The following is a 25,274-nucleotide window of genomic DNA, read 5'->3' on the forward strand; positions in this document are numbered from 1 at the left end:
CAGTCAGTCAAACCTGAATTCCCTGAATGTGTCCTACTCTCACACATCCATGTATTTTTGTCAGGGAACTCCCTCTGCTTGGAATACCCTCCCCACCCTTCTGAGTCTAGACTGTCTCCTACTCATTCATGTGAAGACCCAGTGGAGGTATTCTTTTCCAGGAGGCACCCTGTTGGCTTGTTCCCTGTGTATACTGTGCTATAAACAATGCCTGCTTATTTTTCTGCCTCCACCAATAGGCTGTGAGTTATTTGATAGCAAGCACTGTGATTTATTTATCTTAGTAGCACAAACAGACAATGTCTAGAAAATAGATGAATGAATGAATGAACAAATGATCTAACAGATTAACTCTGACTCAGGCCCAGAGGGAAGTAGAGGTGCTAAGATCACCAAGAAACCAGTTTCCAACAACTATCGAACTGTTTGCTCATAGCGGTGCTTAACAGTGAATCAATCTGCCTAAAAACTACTGTGAGGTGAAATGAGTTACAAGTACATGTAAATCACCCAACCATATTTTTTTAAAATAATGACTTCACTCTTTGAGAGACCAGCATCATGAAGGGAATTCCACAGGTTCTTTACTTCATTCCTTCTGTGCCTGACACACACCAAGCTCCTCCTAGTCTTGTGTGCATGTACCGGGTGTTCCCTCTGCATGGGATCCTTTCCCCTCATGTTCACACAGCACACTGGGGTTCAGCTTGGCTGCGGTCTCTTCAGGGACGCCTTCCCTGACCTCCCTTCCTAATGTAGTCTTGCCAGCCTCCCACCATCACACCCTATCATTCTAGTCTGTTTTAATGCCTTCGACGTGGTACGGACTGTCTGAAGTTAAAGACATCTGCTTGTTCATAGTCGGTCTGTCCTAGCTAGGATGGAAGCTCCATGAGGATACAGACCTTGCCTGTCTTGTTCCCTGCTGAATCCCCAGTGTTTAGAACCATGCCCAACACACTGTAAACACTAAAATACCTGTCAATGAATAGCATAAATATGCATATCAACACATTTTACATTTATGTTATTTACTATGCAGGGAACTTATTTCAAAGCAAAATTTTCAAAGGCTAACATAAAGGCTATTCTAACAAATGTTAAGAAACACTGAGTCCTTTCTCCTTGAAACATATCTGTCTCTTGTTAATACTCAGGTTACATTCCTACTGTGACAGAGTTACTTTAAAAGACAGTCTAAAACACCCATACACTCTTACAGAGGGCATCAGAAAAATTTGAGAGAGATTTCTGACTCCCAAATGTCTGGCTTACAAACCTGAATGAATGTGTGATGCCATTTGCCAAGATGGGAAATACTGGAGAGCCAGTTTTAAAAGGAAAGAAAATTTGGACATACTTCAATTCAACTTGGGACATAAGACATAAGTTCAATTTGGGACAGAAGACTGAGGGACATGCACCATCCAAGTAGACATGTTAACAATTAAAAAAATAAAAATAAAAAAGCTGTCAGGAAAGTAGCTGGAAATGGGTCTAGAGCCCCAAGAGGAGCCTGAACTGAAAATACACATATGAAATGGGACTTTAAAAACTAGATTCCTGGCCGGATGCAGTGGCTCACGCCTATAATCCCAGCACTTTGGGAGGCCAAGGCGGGCGGATCGTCTGAGGTCAGGAGTTTGAGACCAGCCTGACCAACATGGTGAAACCTCATGTCTACTAAAAATATAAAAAATCCGCTGGGTGTGGTGGCTGGCGCCTATAATCCCAGCTACTCAGAAGGCTGAGCCAAGAGAATCGCTTGAACCTGGGAGGCAGAGGTTGCAGTGAACCGAGATCGCACAACTACACTCCAGCCTGGGCAACACAGCGAGACTCCATATCAAAAAACAAACAAACAAACAACAACAACAACAACAACAACAAAAAACCCCAGATTCCTAATTTTACTCTCCCCCGACCAACCCCCCAAATCAGGTCAACTTGTACATGTATTCTTTCTAAATATCAGAATCAAAAATTAACTACTAAAAGTAAGAACTTTTTGCCCATGCTTTTTAACATGTTTGAAAATACTGAACTGTTACAGTCTAGGTACTTACTGGAAAATAATCTGGTTCTCACCTTTTCCCTTGTTGCCCAGTGCAGGCTCGGTTACACACCAACAGGACAATCTTGTCGCTGCCTGCTCTTGATGTGGGCAAATCCATTTTCCCTTGCTTTGCTGCTGTTTGTGTAGGAGAAGACAGTCTATGATAATCCAAGCCAAATTTCAAGTGGTTTAGGTTGTTGTTTAAATGAATTCCTGAAACAGAATAAAAACAACTCATTTTATCTCTTCAAAATTATTTTTATTCACTCGTTATGAAGAAATTTACCCAACAGAGAAAATTTTTTTAAATGTCATTATGTAAATTAAACTGCAATCAAAAAAAGAAACATCCTACTTAGATTACTCATCTAGCCGTTAGAGAATTTCTTTAGCATCCATTATTATTTCCTTTAAACTAGCCTTACCTATCTTAAAAACTGAAAATTAAAACTGCACTTCAGTGAATGTTAGATACAGTTTTAGAAGGGCATGTGTGCTGAGATGATTCACCAAGAAAATTTAGTGAGGTCATGCAACCAGTAATCAAACAAATTTTTAAAAAATAAAGATGTGGAATGTTCTTCAATATTCAATAGCAGTTTCTTCTCCCTGATTAAAGAGCCAGACTTATAAGAAATAAAAGGTAAATTACACACTACACCTACTAGACTCAGAGCCATCAGGAGAATCTTCCAACTTGGAATACAGTCTACTAGACTGGATCAATCCACATTACAGTTAACAAAAATATATATTTGACAGGCACAGTACTGATCCTCCCAAATGCCCCAAAGCAGAGCTCCCTGTCAATCAAAGTACCCAGCAACTCAGCACCCAGCACAACCCCAATAAATGCCTGACTACCTGTTCATTCCTTTAATCCTTTGGAAGTACAGCCTAGGGAAATGACATCCCAGCTGGAAAATAGAAGAAACCCCTCCTGCCACCACCATAAATAATAATACCACCAGAAAGAGAATAAAATACAAATGGCCTACACAAAAGTATTTATAGCAGAATGCTGGCAATAACCTCAATACTCAGCAATCTAAGACTCACTGAACCTATTAAGATACCTCAACATTATAACAATTTAAAATGACAAAGTACATAGTTAATGCCAATATAAATTCCAGATAGAGTTTAAAAAAACAACACATACAAACTAGAAATAAGAAAAAAGCTGAATCTTTGTCAAGCCACTAGAGGGAAGAAAACTTTTTAAGCTTAAACACCATAAAGAAATCACAAAAGGAACAGGAGTAGATCTTACTTCCTAACCATTTTAAACTCTGGTATGAGAAAATAAAAATAATAGATATCTGAAGTTGAGACAATAAACTCGTTTCCCAGGTTCTTGGCAGAGGTAAGGGTGGGAAGATCTGTTCTCCTAGAATAGATGTGGACTCCTGACGAGATAAGGGGATGCCACATTGTCAACTGCACAGAAATCAAGCTCTGTGTTCAAACTGTGGACCCATTTACTGCCAGCTGTGTGAGCTGGGAGTGGTGACTTCATCTCCAAGTCTCAGCTTCCTCACTAGTAATGTGGGGAAAGCAGTAGCCTCATTATGTATTGAACAAAACATCTGTTAAGGCCTTAGGATAGAGGCTAACGCAGACTCAATATGGCAGTCTCTGGCTAGAATACAATAACCTTTGGATTCACCAAATTCACTTATAAATAGAAGCTTAGTGTTAACCCTAAGCAACTGGGGTGGGAACAGGATTTTGAGAAACTTTCAGCTGAACAAACATTACCTGGGCTCTTGCTGCATATTAAGAACTATACTGCACTGCTGGGTATAGCAAGATAAAGCAAAATGTGGCCCCAGCTCCAGAGAACTTCACAGTGTGGTGGGAAGGACAGAGAAGAAAACAAATCATTTCCACATAACACGCTGGTGTGAGAGATTAACAGAAGTTAACTGCCCAGAAGAGCAGGAGTTCGCCAGCCAGCCTGCAGGTAAAGGGAGTGAGGAAAGGCTCTCTGGACAAGATAATTTAGGTATTTTTTACTGTAATGCAATAAAATTAGAAACAATCCAAACAAAAACACATACAGGGAAATGTAACAACTGGAAAAGAAAGACAAACAAGCACCTGGGTCAAAGAAGAATAAGTGAAATAATAGACTATCTAGAAAATATTGTAAATATGAGTAGACCAGAGAAAACTGAATTGTAAGCTGGCATTGGAGAAAGCTGGCCAACCCAATATACAGGATCACCGAAAGAATCAGAAACTGGAGGCGCCAGAGGCCTCTGGAAGTAGAGGGTAAAGTAAAAGAGGAATTAAAATAAGGACTTTCAACAAGAGCACCAAGACCATTCAATGAGGACAGTACAATCTCTTCATCAAATGGTGCTGGGACAAGTAAATATTTACTTGTCCCAGAATGGAGTTTGGTCCCTACCTCATACAATTTATAAAGATTAACTTAAAATGTATCAACAACCTAAATGTAAGAGCTAAAACTACAAAACTCAGAAGAAAACACAAGAGTAAATCTTTATGACCTTGGATGTGGTGACGGATTCTTAGATATGACAACAAAATTATGAGCAACAAAAGAAAAAACAGACTTCATCAAAATGAAGAACTTTTGTACGTCAAAGAACACTATCAAGAAAGAGAAAAAACCCAGAGAATGGAATAAAATACTTGCAAGTCATATATCCCATAAGGGTCTAGTATTATACATCCTTACAAAGAATTCTTACAACTCAACAAAAACAACTCAACAAAAAGATAATGCAATTTAAAATGGGAAAAAGGCTTGGATAGACATTTCTCCAAAGAGAATATATAAATGGCCAAACAAGCACATGGCAAGATGTTCATCATCATTTACTATTAGAGAAATGCAAGTCAAAACCTCAATGAAGTTAACACTTCACATTCCCCAGGATGGCTAAAATAAAAAAGATGAAAAATAAATGTTGGCAAAGATGTGGAGAAATTAGAACTCTCATCTACTGCTGGTGGAAATGTAAAATGATCCAGCTCCTGTGGAAAACAGTTTGGCAATTCCCAAGAAGACAACCATAGAATTATGATATGATCCATCAATTCCATTCCTAGGTATATACCCAAAAGAACTGAAAACAGGTATTCAAACAAATACTTGTACACAAATGCTCATAGTAGGACTATTCATAATAGACAAAAGGTAGGAAAAAAACAAATGCCCATCAATAGATTCATGGATAAACAAAATGTGGTACATGCATATGTATGTATGGAATAATGTTCGGCCATTAAAAAGGAATGAAGTGGATCCGTTCCAAGATGGCCAAACAGGAACAGCTCTGGTCTGCAGCTCCCAGCATGATCGACGCAGAAGACGGGTGATTTCTGCGTTTCCAACTGAGGTACCTGGTTCATCTCATTGGGACGGTTGGACAGTGGGTACTGCCTACGGAGGGTGAGCTGAAGCAGAGTGGGTTGTCACCTCACCTGGGAAGCTCAAGGGGTTGGGGGATTTCCCTTTCCTAGCCAAGGGAAGCTGTGACAGACTGTACCTGGAAAAACAGGACACTTCTGCCCAAATACTGTGCTTTTCCCAAGGTCTCAGCAACCGGCAGACAAGGAGATTCTCTCCCGTGCCTGGCTCGGTGGGTCCCATGCCCACGGAGTCTTGCTCACTGCTAGTGCAGCAGTCTGAGAACAAACTGCGAGGCGGCAGCCTGGCTGGGGGAGGGGCATCCACCATTGCTGAGGCTTGAGTAGGTAAACAAAGTGGCCAGGAAGCTCAAACTGGGCAGAGCCCCTCACAGCTCAGCAAGGCCTACTGCCTCTATAGACTCCACCTCTGTGGGCAGGGCATAGCTGAACAAAAGGCAGCAGACAGCTTCTGCAGACTTAAAGGTCCTTGTCTGACAGCTTTGAAGAGAGCAGTGGTTCTCCCAGCATGGCATTTGAGCTCTGAGAATGGACAGACTGCCTCCTCAAGTGGGTCCCTGACTCCCATGTAGCCTAACTGGGAGACACCTCCCACTAGGAACTGACAGACACCTCATACAGGCGGGTGCCTGTCTGGGACGAAGCTTCCAGAGGAAGGATCAGGCAGCAATATTTGCTGTTCTGCAGCCTCCACTGGTGATACCCAGGCAAACAGGGTCTGGAGTGGACCTCCAGCAAACTCCAACAGACCTGTACCTGAGGGACCTGATCGTTAGAAGGAAAACTAACAAACAGAAAAGGAATAGCACCAACATCAACAAAAAGGACATCTATACCAAAACCCCATCTGTAGGTCACCAACATCAAAGATCAAAGGTAGATAAAATCACAAAGATGGGGAGAAACCAGAGCAGAAAGGCTGAAAATTCTAAAAACCAGAGCACCTCTTCTCCTCCAAAGGATCGCAGTTCCTTGCCAGCAATGGAACAAAGCTGGATGGAGAATGACTTTGATGAGTTGACAGAAGTAGGCTTCAGAAGGTTGGTTCTCTGAGCTAAAGGAGCATGTTCAAACCCATCGCAAGGAAGCTAAAAACCTTGAAAAAAAGGTTAGACGAATGGCTAACTAGAATAAACAGTGAAGAGAAGAGTTTAAATGACCTGATGGAGCTGCAAACCATGGCATGACGACTTTGTGATGCACGCACAAGCTTCAATAGCCAATTCAATCAAGTGGAAGAAAGGGTATCAGTGACTGAAGCTCAAATTAATGAAATAAAGCAAGAACACAAGGTTAGAGAAAAAAGAGTAAAAAGAAATGAACAAAGCTTCCAAGAAATATGGGGCTACGTGAAAAGACCAAATCTATGTTTGATTGCTGTACCTGAAAGTGATGGGAAGAATGGAACCAAGCTGGAAAACACTCTTCAAGGATATTATCCAGGAGAACTTCCCCAACCTAGCAAGGCAGGCCAACATTCAAATTCAGGAAATATAGAGAACACCACAAAGATACTCCTCGAGAAGAACAACCCCAAGACACATAATTGTCAGATTCACCAAGGTTGAAATGAAGGAAAAAATGTTAAGGGCAGCCAGAGTGAAAGGTCAGGTTACCCACAAAGGGAAGCCCATCAGACTAACAGCAGATCTCTCGGAAGAAACCCTACAAGCCAGAAGAGAATGGGGCCAATATTCAATATTCTTAAGGAAAAGAATTTTCAACCCAAAATTTATATCCAGCCAAACTAAGCTTCATAAGTGAAGGAGAAATAAAATCCTTTACAGACAAGCAAATGCTGAGAGATTTTGTCACCACCAGGCCTGCCTTACAAGAGCTCCTGAAGGAAGCACTAAACATGGAAAGGAACAACCGGTACCAGCCACTGCAAAAACATGCCAAATTGTAAAGACCATCAATGCTAGGAAGAAACTGCATCAATTAACGGGCAGAATAACCAAATAACATCATAATAACAGGATCAAATTCACACATAACAATATTAACCTTAAATGTAAATGGGCTAAATGCCCCAATTAAAAGACAGACTGGCAAACTGGATAGAGTCAAGACCCATCAGTGTGCTGTATTCAGGAGACCCATCTCATGTGCAGAGACACAAGTAGGCTCCAAATAAAAGGATGGAGGAAGATCTACCAAGCAAATGAAAAGCAAAAAAAAAGCAGGGGTTGCAATCCTAGTCTCTCATAAAACAGAATTTAAACCAACAAAGATCAAAAGAGAAAAAGAAGGCCATTACATAATGGTATAGGGATCAAATTCAACAAGAAGAGCTAACTATCCTAAATACATATGCACCCAATACAGGAGCACCCAGATTCATAAAGCAAGTCCTTAGAGACCTACAAAGAGACTTAGACTCCCACACAATAATGGGAGACTTCAACATCCCACTGTCGACATTAGACAGATCAACAAGACAAAAGGTTAACAAGGATATCCAGGACTTGAACTCAGCTCTGCACCAAGCAGACCTAACAGACATCTACAGAACTCTCCACCCCAAATCAACAGAATATACATTCTTCTCAGCACCACATCGCACTTATTCTAAAATTGACCACATAAATGGAAGTAAAGCACTCCTCAGCAACTGTAAAAGAACAGAAACCACAACAAACTTGTCTCTCAGACCACAGTGCAATCAAATTAGAACTCAGGATTAAGAAACTCACTCAAAACTGTACAACTACATGGAAACTGAAGAACCTGCTCCTGAATGACTACTGGGTAAATAACAAAATGAAAGCAGAAATAAAGATGTTCTTTGAAACCAATGAGAACAAAGACAATGTACCAGAATCTCTGGGACACATTTAAAGCAGTGTGTAGAAGGAAATTTATAGCACCAAATGCCCACAGGAGAAAGCAGGAAAGATTTAAAATCAACACCCTAACATCACAATTAAAAGAACTAGAGAAGCAAGAGCCAACACATTCAAAAGCTAGCAGAAGGCAAGAAATAACTAAGATCAGAGGAGAACTGAAAGAGACAGAGACACAAAAAACCCTTCAAAAAAATAAATGAATCTAGGAGCTGGTTTTTTGAAAAGATCAACAAAATTGATAGACCGCTAGCAAGACTAATAAAGAAAAAAAGAGAGAAGAATCAAATAGACGCAATAAAAATGATAAAGGGGATATCACCACTGATCCCACAGAAATACAAACTACCATCAGAGAATACTATAAACACCTCTACACAAATAAACTAGAAAATCTAGAAGAAATGGATAAATTCCTGAACACATACACCCTCCCAAGACTAAACCAGGCAGAAGTTGAATCTCTGAATAGACCAATAACAGGCTCTGAAATTGAGGCAATAATTAATTGAGGCAATAATTAATAGCCTACCAACCAAAGAGTCCAGGACCAGACGGATTCACAGTCGAATTATAGGAGCTGGTACCATTCCTTCTGAAACTATTCCAATCAATAGAAAAAGAGGGAATCCTCCCTAACTCATTTTATGAGGCCAGCATCATCCTGATACCAAAGCCTGGCAGAGACACAACAAATAAAAGAATTTTAGACCAATATCTCTGAGGAACATCGATGCAAAAATCCTCAATAAAATACTGGCAAACCAAATCCAGCAGCACATCAAAAAGCTTATCCACTATGATCAAGTTGGCTTCATCCCTGGGATGCAAGGCTGGTTCAACATATGCAAATCAATAAATGTAATCCATCACATAAACAGAACCAATGACAAAAACCATATGATTATCTCAATAGATGCAGAAAAGGCCTTCAACAAAATTCAACAGCCCTTCATGCTAAAAACTCAATAAACTAGGCATTGATGGAACATGTATCAAAATAATAAGAGCTATTTATGACAAACTCACAGCCAATATCATACTGAATGGGCAAAAACTGGAAGCATTCCCTTTGAAAACTGGCACAAGACAAGGATGCCCTCTCTCACCACTCCTATTCAACATAGTGTTGGAAGTTCTGGCCAGGGCAATCAGGCAAGAGAAAGAAATAAAGGGTATTCAATTAGGAAAAGAGGAAGTCAAATTGTCCCTGTTTGCAGATGACATGATTGTATATCTAGAAAACCCCATTGTCTCAGCCCAAAATCTCCTTAAACTGATAAGCAACTTCAGCAAAGTCTCAGGATACAAAATCAATGTGCAAAAATCACAAGCATTCTTATACACCAATAACAGACAAACAGAGAGCCAAATCATGAGTGAACTCCCATTCACAATTGCTTCAAACAGAATAAAATACCTAGGAATCCAACTTACAAGGGATGCGAAGGACCTCTTCAAGGAGAACTACAAACCACTGCTCAATTAAATAAAAGAGGACACAAACAAATGGAAGAACATTCCATGCTCATGGATAGGAAGAATCAATATTGTGAAAATGGCCATACTGCCCAGGGTAATTTACAGATTCAATGCCATCCCCATCAAGCTGCCAATGACTTTCTTCACAGAACTGGAAAAAACTACTTTAAAGTTCATATGGAACCAAAAAAGAGCCCGCATCACCAAGACAATCCTAAGCAAAAAGAACAAAGCTGGAGGCATCACGCTACCTAACTTCAAACTATACTACAAGGCTACAGTAACCGAAACAGCATGGTACTGGTACCAACACAGAGATATAGACCAATGGAACAGAACAGAGGCCTCAGAAGTAACACCACACATCTACAACCATCTGATCTTTGACAAACCTGACAAAAACAAGAAATGGGGAAAGGATTCCCTGTTTAATAAATGGTGCTGGGAAAACTGGCTAGCCATATGTAGAAAGCTGAAACTGGATCTCTTCCTTACACCTTATACAAAAATTAATCCAAAGTGGATTAAAGACTAAAATCTTAGACCTAGAACCATAAAAACCCTAGAAGAAAACCTAGGCAGTATCTTTAGGGACATAGGCATGAGCAAGGGCTTCATGACTAAAACACCAAAAGCAAAGGCAACAAAAGCCAAAATAGATAAATGGAATCTAATTAAACTAAAGAGCTTCTGCACAGCAAAAGAAACTACCATCAGAGTGAACAGGCAACCTACAGAATGGGAGAAAATTTTTGCAATCTATCCATCTGACAAAGGGCTAATATCCAGAATCTACAAAGAACTCAAACAAATTTACAAGAAAAAAACAACCCCATCAAAAAGTGGGCAAAGGGTATGAACAGACACTTCTCAAAAGAAGACATTTATGCAGCCAAAAAACACATGAAAAAATGCTCATCATCACTGGTCATCAGAGAAATGCAAATCAAAACCACAATGAGATACCATCGCACACCAATTAGAATGGCAATCATTAAAAAGTCAGGAAACAACAGATGCTGGAGAGGATGTGGAGAAATAGGAATGCTTTTACACTTGGTGGGAGTGTAAATTAGTTCAACCATTGTGGAAGACAGTGTTGCAATTCCTCAAGGATCTAGAACTAGAATTACCATTTGACCCAGCAATCCCATTACTGGGTATATACCCAAAGGATTATATATCATGCTACTAAAAAGACACATGCACATGCACATAAAAAATTAACTCAAAATAGTTCAAAAAACTATAATATAAGAGCTAAAACTATAAAACTCTTAAAAGAAATTATGGGGTAAATCTTTATGACTTTGGATTTGATAAAGTGTCAGATTTGACAACAAAAGCACAAGCAACAAAAAAAAAATAGATAAACTGGACTTCAACAAAACTAAGAACTTTTGTGTTTCAAAGGACATTATCAGGTAGTTAAAAGACCACCCACAGAATGGGAGAAAATATTTGCAAATCATATATCTGATAAGGGTCTAGTATTCAGCATATGTGAAAATTCCTAAAACTCAACAACAAAAAGCAAACAATGCAATTTTAAGATGGGTAAAATATTTGAATGGACATTTTTCCAAATATGATATACAAATGGCCAATAAGCACAAGAAAAGATGCTCAACATCATGTCAGTCACAAACACAAATCAAAACCATAATGAGATACCACTTCATACCCACTACAATAGCTAAAATTAAAGAGTCAGATAATAATCAAGTGTTGGCGAGGACGTAGAGAAACTGGAACCCTCAAACACTGCTGATAAAAATGTAACACGGTGCAGCCGCTTTGGAAAAGTCTGTAAGTTCCCCCAAATGACTAAACATAAAGTTACCACACAACCCAGCAGTTCTATTCCCAGGCATGAAGAGAAACGAAAACATAAGTCCACACAAAAACTTGCGTGGAATGTTCACAGGAGCATTATTCATATTAGCGAGAAGGTGGAAACAACCCAAATGTTCATTAACAATGAATAAACAAAATGTGACCTATTCAAACAATAAAATATTATTTGGCCATAAAAAGGAATTAAGTATGATATATGCTACAACATGAATGAATCTTGAAAACATCACACTAAGTAAAGCCAGTCACAAAATACCATGTATTTTATTATTCCATTTATATAGAAGTCTAGACTAGGGAAATCTGTAGAAACAGAAAGCAGAATAGTGGGCCAGGTGTGGTGGCTCATGCCTGTAATCCCAGCACTTTGGGAGGCTGAGGCAGGTGGATCACTTGAGGTCAGGAGTTCGAGACCAGCCTGGCCAACATGGTGAAACCCTACCTCTACTAAAAATATAAAAATTAGCCAGGTGTGGTGGCATGTGCCTGTGATCCCAGCTACTCGGGAGGCTAAGGTTGCAGTGAGCCAAGATCGTGCCACTGCACTCCAGCCTGAGCGACAGAGCAAGACTCTGTCTCAAAAAGAAAAAGAGAGAGAAAGTCGAATAGTGACTGTTTAGAGCTTGGCAGGATGGGGAGACTGGAAGGTACCCTGGGAAAACAAAGCAGGAGCTAACGAGAATAGAAGCTGGAGAAGTGAATCCTCAGCACAGCAAATGGTAGGGAACATGGAAAAGCACATGGCATGTCTGAGAAACAGAGTAACCTGAAAGAGAAGACCCGAGGAAGGAGAGAAAATGGAGTAGAGAGACTGGAAAGAAAGGCAAGGACCAAATCATGGCAGGGGAGGAGGGGGTTATGCTCCTTTCAAGGTGTTTAGATTTGATCTTAGAAAAGGGGAACCACTGGTGAATCAATAGCATGTAACATGATCAGAACTGTGTATTAGAATAAGTCTGTGGAGAAATAACTAGACAGGAGAAAGTTCAGTGGTAAAGATAAAAACTTACTGGAAAAGCTCAGTTGGGACTGGCCTGAACTACGTCAGTGGCAGTAGAATAAAGGGGAAAAATGCAGTGTGTGTCAACAGCTCTATGAGAATTTTGAAGGAGAAGTTATCAAGCTTGGATCCAGTTTGAGTGAAGAGGAGGATAGTAGTGCCATTATTTCTAGAAAAAATGCAGAAGCAACCAATCTAAGAAAGAAATGCTAAGGGTAAGATGCCTGTAGGATTTCTAAGTAGAAATTCCAGTAGGGAGGTGGAAGTCAAGGAATGGAACTGGAATCAAAAGAAAAGTGGAGGCTAGTGGGGGAATTCAGTTAAAAAAATCAAGGCGTGGAAAATCCTGGTAAGAGCGGCAGTTCTCACTTAGCTTGCATCACGATCACCTACCTAAAGGGCTTGTTTACCAGAGTTTCTCCTTTACTCGGTGTGGAGTAGGGACCAAGAATTTGCATTTCTAACCAGTTCCCAGGTAATACTGATGCATTAATAACCACTGGGGTAGAGCAAAAGAAGAGGAGCCCTAAGAGGAACGCTGAATGCTGTGGCAAGGAGCAAAGTCTGAGTTGCTTGGTAACTCTTAAAATCAGAATAACCCTGTAACTCCAGGCACAGTAGGGAGACAAGCTAAGTTCCAAATCACAGCCCAAACCACAGTAAAAGGAAAAATACTGTCCAGGGCTTTACTTCATTTTGCTGCCTATCAATGAAGAGTTACATGCAAATTTCTTAAAAGCAGGTACCAAGAAAACATTCTACAGCAAAAATGTTAGAATCTTAAGAGCTGATAGCAAAATTTAAAAAAAACAAAAAAAACACAAACCTATGGCATAGTATATCTTCCTGAATGTCATAAGATGCCAAAAAGGCTACTTAAAGGAGGTCACAGTCAGTCCTAAATCTCAGTAAGAGGTTTTCCCAACTAAACTATGGATATATCTTTGCCTAAAACAGTAAGAGCTGCCTTCTTCTAGGAAAATATTACTATAAGATTTTTACCATTATACCATCATTAAAAAATTATGTGTATTTTACCACAATTTAAAAAAAATGTATATCATTATATAATAGACAACTAAAAGGGTAGACTATAGTTAAACCTGCAAACCCAGGTGGCATTATGGAAACAGGAGCTCCCTTACCTCTTTGACTGAGAATTCCTTCAGGCCTAAATATTTCAGGAGTCTCAAAGGCAAAAATGCAGTCGCTTTCATGGACTGTTTCCAGGTCGTCTGTATCACAAAAGGAACGATGGAACCCATCATAGTACATTTCTGTTAACACAATCTAAAAATAGGAAAAATGTAAACAGTTGGGTAACTGGAAATTCGATACTAATTGATCTCCCAATTCTATGAACTTCTCCAGACCATCAGGACTGGCAGTGGTCTGAGAAACATCTCGCAGAGCCCACTTTATTTGCCTTTAATGAGAGAATCCTGGAAGCACAGTACCCTCTGTAATTATATAACAATATACAGTCACCCCTCCATATCTGTGGGTGCTACATCTGTGGATTCAACCAACTGCAGATCAAAAATATTCAGAAGAAAAAAAAAGGATGACTGAATGTATACTGAACAGAGTCTATTTTTTCTTGTCATTATTCCCTAAACAATATAGCATAACAACTATTTACATAACATTTACACTGTATTAAATATTGTAAGTTATCTGGAGATGATTTAAAGTATATTGGAAGTACAACTATTATGCATCCATAAAATAAAAAGTAAAAATAAATAAAGTATACAGGATGATATGCTTAGGTTCTATGTAAATACTGTGCCATGTTATAAAAGGGATTAAAGCACTGTGGATTTTGGTATCCTAGTGCAAGGGTTCCTACAACCAATCCCATGGACACTGAGGGACACCTGTACTCTGATGCAGAACTCTATGACTCTAACTCCAGAGTTTCTCTAAGTTTTAGTGTAGAAGAGAACCAGGAGATCATAATGTCTAACCTCCGTTTCACTGAAAGAAGAGAAGCCAAGAGACTTGCCTAAAGTTCTACAACGATTCAGCCTCATGTCGAGGACAGAGTCCACATCTGACTCTGAGGCTTTCTCCCGTATCATTAAATTTTCTATTTTTCAAGCCTAAACCATGGATATTTGTATTGAAAAAAAAAAAAATCAATTCAAATGTCCAAAAATACTAACTAGTTAAATGTAGTATAGCCTTACTGGAATTACAAAGCTACTAAAAAGAATAAACTATATATATTTGCACTAACATGCAAAAATCTAAGTAAATACAAAGCAAGGTAAAAATAATATGTATAAATGATTCTACTTATATAAAATAATGTATATATGCACGGAAAAAATCTAAATGGATACTATATAACATAGTATTAAAGTTAGTAACCCTTCACATTAAGATACCAAGTATGAGATACTTCCTCTTTCTGTTATATTTCTGAAATGGTTATTTTACAATAAAACAGAAAAACAGGACAGGCATGGTGGCTCAAGCCTGTAATCCCAGCACTTTGGGAGGCCAAGACAGAAGGACTGCTTGAGGCCAGGAGTTTAAGACCAGCCTGGGCAACTTGCCAAAACCTTGTCTCTATGAAAAATACAAAAATCAGCTGGGTGTGGTGGCATGCGCCTACAGTCCCCACTACTTGGGAAGCTGAGGTGGGAGGACTGCTTGAGCCCACAAGGTTGAAGCTGCAGTGAGCCATGATTACACCAATGCACTCCAGCCTGGGCAACAGAGTGAGACCCTGTCTCAATCAATCCATACGTACATACATACAAACAAACAAACAAAACAGAAAAACAAAAGATGGAGAGGAGAACACTGGAGACATTTAAAGACTTCATTATATGCTCAGCCGCGCTGTCTAGTGAAAAAGCACTGGATTGGGCATGCAGGTTCCAGTCCGGCCTGTCACCAACCAGCCCTGCAAACCTGAACAAGTCACATGGCTTTTCTGAGCCTCTTTCAAATAAGGGAGTTGGACTGGACCTATGAGGTCCCCTCTACCAGCACTAACATTCTGCAAATCTACCAGGTAAAAGGGGTTGGTGGTATATTCCACAAATAGTCCAGCAAAAATGTTCCTGGCACATTTTCCTTCTAATGAATTTAATGACCATGTTGTTTTTCTGCCGGTGAACACGCAAGTAAAATTCACTCTCTTCAGCAAACTGAGGTCAACAGCAAACTTGTAATTATTTCACCAATTTAAACCACATGCAAAAGGAGCCAGACAGTGCTGGAAGCTCTAATGATGCAACCAGATTTGCCCTGGACACCACCGAAGCCTCGCTCCCTCCCTTTCTGCCTTTCCCTCATCCTGAAGAGAAGAAAGAGCCAATGGGCTTTTCAGAGTAGGAAAGAATATGAACATTTTATCAACATGCCAGTACTTGGCCTGCAAAAATATGAGATATTTGCCATATTAGGGCAACACTGCTGGCTGTATTTGTTTTACTGTGGTAACTTCCCAAATGAGGCCACATGAGGCCAAAGTACAAAACACCTTTATTATTCCAGGGATTACACAGTAGCTTCCAGAAGCTACTATCTAGGGAAAGCAATTTAGCTGCTGAGTCATCTTTCCTTAATAAATCTTAAATAAGGAATGTTTTTCCAAATAAAATAATAGTAAATTGAGTAAAAGCTATATGCAAAAACATGTCAAGTCCAAACAGGTCAAAAGTATTTTTGGTCAATTTCAACATAACTGCTTATCAAACATTTGCCCCAAAAGGGATGCAGCATGGGCACAACTTTCCTTTCTCTTCTCTAAACAAGGTAAGAGACTCTGGTCCAGCCGTAATGAGAAAACAAAATATATTGAGCATCTATTACGTACAGAACATTGTACTAGCAAGATATCCACTCTTATCATCACAATGGGAAGGGGTTTTCTAGTGTCACTGCTCAAGTTTTCAAAGCCTCTTTGACTATCAAACACTGCAAGGACGCTCCACTGCCCATATACACATCCACAGGAATGATTTAAGAAGGGTTAAGTAATTATACCTTATGAACAAAGCTACAAGAAGGTCTTGGTGTAAAGTCACAGCTTCTTTTAAAATTATATACACAATTAAATGAAACATGAAAAGTTTCTCTATACATTTTAGTCTTTGGGGTCTTGATTTTTTTCCCTAAACTCTAAATGCAACTGGTTTTAAATCTCTATCCAACCATACTTGGCAAAGAACTGTAAAAAATTCTAAGAGAACAGAAAGCAATGCTTTTGTGGCTCATGTGTAACTGGTCTTAGCAGACTTATTACCTGATCAGTGGGGATCTTTGTTTCCATAGACACTGCTTCCCGAAGTCTGGCGACAGTCCCAGACAGAGGTATGGCCACACCAATCCTCATGCAGTGAGAACATTTGCCTTGATACACTACAGTGACATAGAGAGGCCTGTACAGATCAAAGTCAGATCTTCTCATTAGTCACTTATTTCAACTAAAATATAGAAGATGCAAAATAAACCTGAGATGAAATCAACAAAAAACTAAAGCTAACCCACACTGTTACTCAGAAGCCCAAATGGAAAAATTTCACTTGGCTCTAAGCAGAACTGTCAAACAATCATTAAGATCTTTGGAAAAGGCAATCTTCATAAAATGAACATTCTATGAAGCAAACAAAAATATATCTACACTTGATTCTGTGCTTTGTATTTTCTTTAGAACAGCATAACTCCTGGAAATGTTGAGAAATTGTTCAAAATAAAGCAACTAAGAAACAAGAAATGTAAAGTAAGGTCTCTAGAGAATCCTGAAGTCACTCAGCAGCCCCCGTCCCCCCACCCCGATACTATGTGTGGATGACAAACTGGGCCAGACTACACAGCCCCTGCTTGCCTCATGTGCCTGCTCACCCTGCAAACTCAGGAGGGCATTTATTCTTGTAAGGTTGTAGCAATGACTGTATTCAATCCCATTATTAATCCCATTACCTGTCTAAATAAGTAAGAAGACCTAATAGGAGCCTACAGAGGAAAAGGGATACCATAAGAAAATACAGTCTTCATTTTACTAAATCCATTCTTACCTTGTGTGGGGTAGAGGAATTGGCAAAGAAATGCAAAGGAAAGGATCAAAAGTGTTGCTCTGTTTCTGACAATGAGGACACGTCAAAGAAGATCTTCAAAACAAAAAGGTAAGACGCTTGACATTAAAATCACCCAGAACGATGTCAGGTAAACAAAATAAGTAGAAACATCTGATTTCCTCATACCTGTATTGCGCTTGAAAGAGTTCTTGTACAAAAGTGCTACAGACAGGAAAAGATGGTCCCTCAGGCATCATATCAGTCTCTGATGGTGGCTAAAAAAAAAAGAAAGTACAACTTCACAGACTAGAAAGACCAATTCTTGGTTGAAGATGAAGCTAGAGAATCACATATGATCTTGACTTCCTTTACAAGCTATGCATCAAGTGCAGATACTTCAGTGACGGGCACCTGCTAAAGGAGCCAGAACACAGCAGTAGGATGTGGGTCGCGTGGACTCATCCCCTCACACAGACTCTGCCAGCAATCGTCTCTGCACAGCACTCAGCCGGGCAGCTCCCCTTCCCCAGGATGCTCCAGTTCCCCTCCAATTCTCAAAGCCCCCATCCCAATCTCCTCTAATAAGTAATCCCCAACCACTTTAAAAGTACTAATACTGGCCAGGCACAGTGGCTCATGCCTGTAATCCCAACACTTTGAGAGGCAGGGGTGGGCAGATCACTTGAGGTCGGGAGTTCGAGACCAGCCTGACCAACATGGAGAAACCCCATCTCTGCTAAAAATACAAAATTAGCCGGCTGTGGTGGCGCATGCCTGTAATCCCAGCTACTCAGGAGGCTGAGGTAGGAGAATCACTTGAACCCAGGAAGCAGAGGTTGTGGTGAGCCGAGATTGCGCCACTGCACTTCAGCCTGGGCAACAAGAGCGAAAGTCCATCTCAAAAAAAAAAAAAAGTACTAATGCTTCCCATGCCTAAATTCCCTAGTACCTATTACCTGTGCTGTGTATGTTGGTGCCTAATCACACTCTACACTTCATGTTGTATTTAACTTTTCATGTCCCTCCGCCTAACAATTAGTTACTGAGCACCTGCTACCACATGCAGAGAGCACTGTACAGAACATTAGGATACAAAGATAATAAGACCCAGTGCCTGACCTTGAGGATGTCTCAATTTGGTGGGAGAGTCAGCCACACGCATATAGTCATATGACAGAATAGAGTGTTCAGGCACAAAAGGACCTTGAATCAGAATAATTTAAAACTTACCAAACTTAGAAATTTAAAATTTGAAGTACAGAGCAGAATTATCAAAAACTTTAAAAGCTGCCCAAGGGAAGCAACTCTTTAGTCTAATTTTTTTCCATTATATAAGTCATTTTACCCATATTTGTAAGACTACATGTATAAAATTAAGAATTGCTATGTTTCTCAATAAGAACATTCTGGGGCTACTATGGTCAAATCCAATCCCAACAGCAGAGAAAATCCATACGTTTCCTTTATGATTGTGTATTCATTCCAGTGAACTACAGAGTATGTGTCTTACTAGAATAGAAAGCAAACATATTCTGCTTTAAAAACAGTTTAGTGAAATGGAATCACTTTTTTTAATCTGAAGCTCATCATACATGCAAATGTTTCCCCTCTCATTAGACTATAAATTCCTTGGGGACAACAGCTCTTGTATCTTACACTGCCAGCACAGTAGTAAACAAAATGAAATGTCCTTTAAGTAGCCACTGAATCTTATACTCACCCAGAGCTTAGTCAATTTCATTGTATTAACGCAATGCAACAAGTCCTCAGTAGAAGAATCTACACACTCTCATGGCTGGCTGACTGCCCTAGGGCAGCATGCGTCCTTACCTTCAGAGGAGGCTGGCCACTCTGCTTCACTGAATGGTTGAGGTCTTCATGAACTCGGTCCAAAAGCCACAGCAGAAACTCCTGGGCATCATGCTGGGAATTTCCCCGGTACTGCAGTGCATTCTTTGACACAATAGTCTATGCAGGTAAATAAATCACCATGAACAGCTGTGAGTTCCTGGCTTTAAAGAAAAACTATTTATTCACAATCGCAAAAGGGATGCAAGATCTCAAGGGTGTTAGAGAGTACTTCCCAGAAGGAGTGCAAAGTAAAAACAGATGCCAGTGTAAAAACCTCACTCCTAGAAACATGTACCAGAACCCTTAAAATACACTTAATCCAGCAATCTTACTTTTAGGAGTGTATCTAAAGACATCATCAGAACAGCCTGTCAAGACTTCTAAGAAAATATTAATCAGGGTTTATAAAAGCAAATAATTGGTAATAACTTGGACATCTTAAAAAAGAGAATTGGTTAAGAGTAGGAGGAGATGAAACGGTAAAAACAGTTAAATTATGATACAACTACATGACATCCTTAAGAAATACTATATAAGTGAAAAAAGGTTATAAATAAGTAGTGTGAAATGTGAATGTATTCTTGTAAAAATCGTTTAGGGGGGTGTAGACATATACATACAAAGAAAAAGTTCTAAACACATACCTACATATTAAGTATTATCTCTGGGTGATAGAATAACAGGTGCTTTTTTTCCTTCTCACTTTTCATATTTTCTACAATGAATACATGTTACATAACAAAGCAGTTAAAAGTTTTGTTTCAAACTTTACAAGATTGATTTACATTGCTTTTGCTAAAATGCTAAACTTTTATTATGTAAGATACATAACAACTTCAAGATTCATCACTCATCAACAAAGACTTAATAAGTGTCTAAGATACTAACAGCCTAGTGAGGGGGACAGGGAGAAAGTCCACGCTTACAGTGTAGCTAATGGGATGGTGGTGATGGATGCCAAGTTTCTCATAGTCAGAGAGGGAAGTTACAGATAAGCAAGGAGGGAAGGCAATGAATCAGCTGAAGTTGGTATAAACTCCTATTTAGCTTAACATAGAGATGAACAGATAAATAATTACAGATATTTATATAAACTTGGGTTCACATCCATATATCTGTACACTGAAAGGCGAAGAAGTAGTGACACCCCAGTAACAACGTGCACATCCAGTGCCCATATCTTGGTTTCTAATACCATTTTCCAATATAAAACTAGGGCTCCTTGGAGAAATGGCCGTTTCGAGGACATTGGGACACGGGACATGTCAAAGGGACACAGGAACCAATCTAAAAGAACTCCCAACAGCCAAAGCTGGAACAATCTGATCAACAGAATAAACAATATTGAGTTATAACCCAAAGTATAAAAAAGTATAAATTGATATAATTAAATGACTGAATGAACAAATAGGGAGAAGAGACAAATCTTCCTTACAGAGGAATTCCAAATAATTTATATCAATAATCCCCCCTCCAGGAGGTAGAGCTTACCACCCCTACACCTTGAATGTGGCTTGTGATAGTGACTTACTTCCAAAGACAGGAGAATGGAAAGAGGAGTAGAAAGTAACTTATAGTTACTAACAAAGTAACTAACACTACTTCAGAGAGCTGAGCAAGGTTGACATCACCAGTGGTAAGTCAGGTTGCTAGCATGTGCACTTGATATGTGATGAAAAGAACATTTAACCTCTGGTCTTCCTCCCAAAAACCCATGGCCTCAGTCTAATCATAAGGAAAACATCAGACAAAACCCAAACTGAGGGACATTCTACAAAAAAAAAAAAAAAAAAAGTGACTGGTACTTCTCAAAACTATCAAGGTCATCAAGGATAAGAAAAGTCTGAGAAACAATCACAGACCAGAAGAGACTAAGATGATGTGACGACTAAATGCAATGTGTTATCCCATGGGAGCCTGGAACAGAAAAAAGGCACAAGAGACTAACTGGGGAAACCTGAATAAAGTATCAAATTTAATCAATAGTAATGTACCAATGTTAGCTTCTTAGTTATAACAAATGCACTACAGTGACATAGGATATTAACAAAAGGGAAACTGAGTTGGGCTTCGTGGAAACTCTATGCTACCTTTGCCACTTTTCTGTAAATCTAAAACTATCCTAAAAGTTTATTTAAATACAAATGTATATATTTACAAACTTTCTATAAATATAAATATGGCAGTTGTGTATATGTGTATCATGGGAAAAGAATAGAGGCTAATTAAGAAGTAAGAGGACGGTGGTGTTAACTAACAGACAAGAAACCCTTCCAGGAGATGTCATTTGAGCTGGGCCTTGAAGATTAAGAGGCAGGGATTCAAGGCTGAGGAAGCAACATGCACAAACAAAGATACAATATGACACCTTCAAGGAAGACCAACAAGGTAGAAATAGGCCTGAAATTCCAGGTTTATTAGACAGAACGGGAGGAGATCAAACAGTAAACAGATTAGGCAGAGTAGGAGGAGATGAAACAGTAAAGTCAGAGGCCAGCTCAGGAAAGATTTTAAAGGCCAGTCAAACATGGCACAGGGAGCCGTAAATGAACTGGTAAATTAAGATCACGGGCTCTGGAGCATACAGCCTGAGTTCAGATCTCTGTTGCCCCACTTCCTATTTGTGAAGCCTGGGACTACTCTCCTCCAAAGTAAAATGGATAATAATGACTCAGTGTGATGAATAGATTTTGAGAATGCATGCCAAACATTTCACTTGTAAATGAGATATAACCAGCACTCAAATTTTAGCCATATTATATATGGGAGTAAAGAGAAATCAGGGGGCCGGGCGCAGTGGCTCACACCTGTAATCCCAGCACTTTGGGAGGCCAAGGAGGGTGGATCACGAGGTCAGGAGATCGAGACCATCCTAGTTAACATGGTGAAACCCCGTCTCTACTAAAAATACAAAAAATTAGCCAGGCGTGGTGGTGGGCGCCTGTAGTCCTAGTGACTTGGGAGGCTGAGGCAGGAGAATGGCGTGAACCCGGGAGGCAGCGCTTGCAGTGAGCCAAGATCGTGCCACTGCCCTCCAGCCTGGACGACAGAGCGAGACTCCGTCTCAAAAATAAATAAATAAATAAATAAATAAATAAATAAATAAAAATAAAAAAGACAGAAAGCAGGGGAGGTAACTGTACAATGGGAGAGTAGTTAGGAAACAAACTAAAGAGGCAAGAAATAATGACAGTCTAAGCTAAAGCAGTGAGGACAGAATGGGAAGGCAGATTTGGGAGAGATTTAGGAATTCCAGTGGTAGAATCAATAGGATTTGTGACCTAATGAATGTGGAGAGGGAGGAAGGAGGCATTAATGTCACTCAGGTGTCTTACCTAGATGATGAGCAACTGGTAGTACCCTGCATCAAGACAGAAAATAAAAAAGGAGGAAGTCCAGGAAAGAGTTCCAGGAATGAGTCCCCCCCTTTCGAATCCATTGTAGCTGAAGTTCTACAGAAGCTCTGAATGGAAGTTATCTGGTAAACAACTGAAAAATACAGATCTGTGGGCTCACTGCAGGAGTCTATGCTAAGGACAAAGATTTGGAATTCAACAGATGGGTGGTGGTAGAAACCTCAACTAAGGCTGAGAGTGCTCAGACATCATCTATGAGAGATTGAGCCAGAGGACAGAATGCAGAGGTAACCTATATTTAGGTGGGGGGCTCAAAGAAGCCCAAGAAAAAAACCATCAAAGATGTAGTGAGAAAATCAGGAGAATGGTGTCCAAGAGTCAAATGAAGAGAGCTTCATGAAGAAAAGGGTGATCAACAGTGTGAAATGTTGAAGAATGATAACGGAGGCCAGAGAACTAAAAACTGTCTACTATATTCCAATTAAGACAACAATAACAGAGGTGAAAAGAACAGATTTGCGATTTGCATCACAATCTGATGATCAGTTTGATCTGAATCAACAAGAAAATATTCATTTATAGATCTTGAGATTCAGATTCGGGAGGAAAAAAACAAAGGGATATCACAGAGAATATGGAGGTGTCACTGACACAACTTACTGAATAAAATGAACAAGGGAGAAGGATCCTGATAGCAACAAAGTTTCAAATACCTGGAAGGGACCACTGGATGCCATCTCAGAAACAGGTACACAAGGAGGAATAGGCATGATGGGAAGTCTTCACCATGGTACAAAACCTCCCCACTAAATCACCAAATTCAAGTGCTTTTTTCTCAGTCTTCATGTCTATCTCCCTTTAGCATTATATATATATAAACGGCCCGGGCATGGTGGCTCATGCCTGTAATCCCAGCACTTAGGGAGGCTGAGACAGGTGGATCACCTGAGGTCAAGAGTTCAAAACCAGCCTGACCAACATGGTGAAACTCGGTCTCCACTAACACAAAATTAGTTGGGCGTGGTGACACATGCCTGTAATCCCAGCTACTTGGGAGGCTGAGGCAGGAGAAATGCTTGAACCCAGGAGGCGGAGGTTGCAGTGAGCTGAGAATGCGCCATTGCACTCCAGCTTGGGCGAGAAGAGTGAAACTCCATCTCAATAAAAGGAATAATAATTTAAAAAAAAAAATCTTATTCCATCTTGAAATGGTTTGGCTTATGGCCTTACGTTCCCCTCATTTAGAAGAATCAAAACCAAAGGCATTAGTATGTATAATGGAAGAATGTGACCTACAGAAGAGAAGATTTCCTAATTTTAAAAAAATGAATAGGCGGGTGCGGTGGCTCACACCTGTAATCCCAGCACTTTGGGAGGTTGAGGTGGGCCGATCACCTGAGGTCGGGAGTTCAAGACCATCCTGACCAACATGGAGAAATCCCGTCTCTACTAAAAACACAAAATTAGCCGGGCACGGTGGTGCATGTCTGTAGTCCCAGCTACTCAAGAGGCTGAGGCAGGAGAATCGCTTGAACCCAGGAGGTGGAGGTTGCAGTGAGCCGAGATCGCGCCATTGCACTCCAGCCTGGGCAACAAGAGCGAAACTCCGTCCCAAAAAAAAAAAAAGAATTAATAAAAAAACATCATTAGCACTAATGAAACCTTGGTTGACTCGGGATGGAAGACAAACATGTAGGTGTCACTATACTGACGGATCGAAAGAGGAAAGCAGATGACACCAAGGTCTCCCATTTCTGACTTAGGTAGATAATGAACCAGGAATAGAGGAAGAGATTAGGGGACCACAGTTTTGAACAAGCTGCATTTGAGGTATCAACATGATCCCAAGTGAGGTTAAATCTGGTGCTCAGGAAAGAGATCTGAGCTGGAAATTTGAATCAGAGCAGCACACACCTATCACATGAGACAGAACCCAGGGAACATATGGTGAGAAGAGGAAGCAGCCGGGACAGAATCTTGAACACTGGAAAAGGTCACGGAAAAGCTGCCCGTGAAGAAGCAAAGAGGTGGCAGCCAGGAGAGAGAGAGAGGCATCATACAAGTGAGGACAGACAAACCTCCACGGAGGTGGAAGCAACAATGAAAACTACCGCAGAAAAGGCAAGTCAGGCAGGCTCTGAGGCAGATCCTCCAGAATAGCAAATTAAGAGGTTGCTTGCTCATGTAATCTCAATGAAGCAGAGTATTTATCAGAGAGGGTTAAAAGAAACAAGGCAAGGGTTTGAATGACTGCCAGAGATCATTCTTCATCACCAAGGAGCTCAGTTATAACAGGATGGAGGAAAGATGCTGTGACCATCTGGAGGGGACCTTCAGGAGCAGAGGGACCCACAGGCTAAGGGAAGGAGCCAACAGAAAGGAGAT

At 40.1% G+C, this 25,274-nt stretch overlaps 1 protein-coding gene across 4 annotated transcripts in view; it reads right to left on the bottom strand.

Moving 5' to 3' along the window:
• USP31 (ubiquitin specific peptidase 31) overlaps positions 1–25,274 on the bottom strand; it is an 88,199-nt gene that overhangs the window by 27,138 nt on the left and 35,787 nt on the right. Inside the window, exons 3-9 of one of the 4 annotated variants that reach the window (XM_016929623.4) lie at positions 20,178–20,248; positions 19,513–19,650; positions 17,869–17,957; positions 17,683–17,775; positions 16,911–17,046; positions 13,792–13,936; positions 2,089–2,269 (exon numbers count right to left, since the gene is read on the bottom strand). In XM_016929623.4, the coding sequence (XP_016785112.1) occupies positions 2,089–2,269; positions 13,792–13,936; positions 16,911–17,046; positions 17,683–17,775; positions 17,869–17,939 (626 nt within the window). In that variant the 5' untranslated portion in view covers positions 17,940–17,957; positions 19,513–19,650; positions 20,178–20,248. Of the gene's footprint in view, positions 1–2,088; positions 2,270–13,791; positions 13,937–16,910; positions 17,047–17,682; positions 17,776–17,868; positions 17,958–18,801; positions 18,889–19,512; positions 19,651–20,177; positions 21,309–25,274 lie in introns of those variants that run through there. The other 3 variants (XM_016929624.4, XM_016929620.3, XM_009430496.5) reach the window with 3 other exon arrangements.

The sequence above is a fragment of the Pan troglodytes genome, chromosome 18 (assembly GCF_028858775.2).
Source record: "Pan troglodytes isolate AG18354 chromosome 18, NHGRI_mPanTro3-v2.0_pri, whole genome shotgun sequence".
NCBI lineage: Eukaryota > Metazoa > Chordata > Mammalia > Primates > Hominidae > Pan > Pan troglodytes.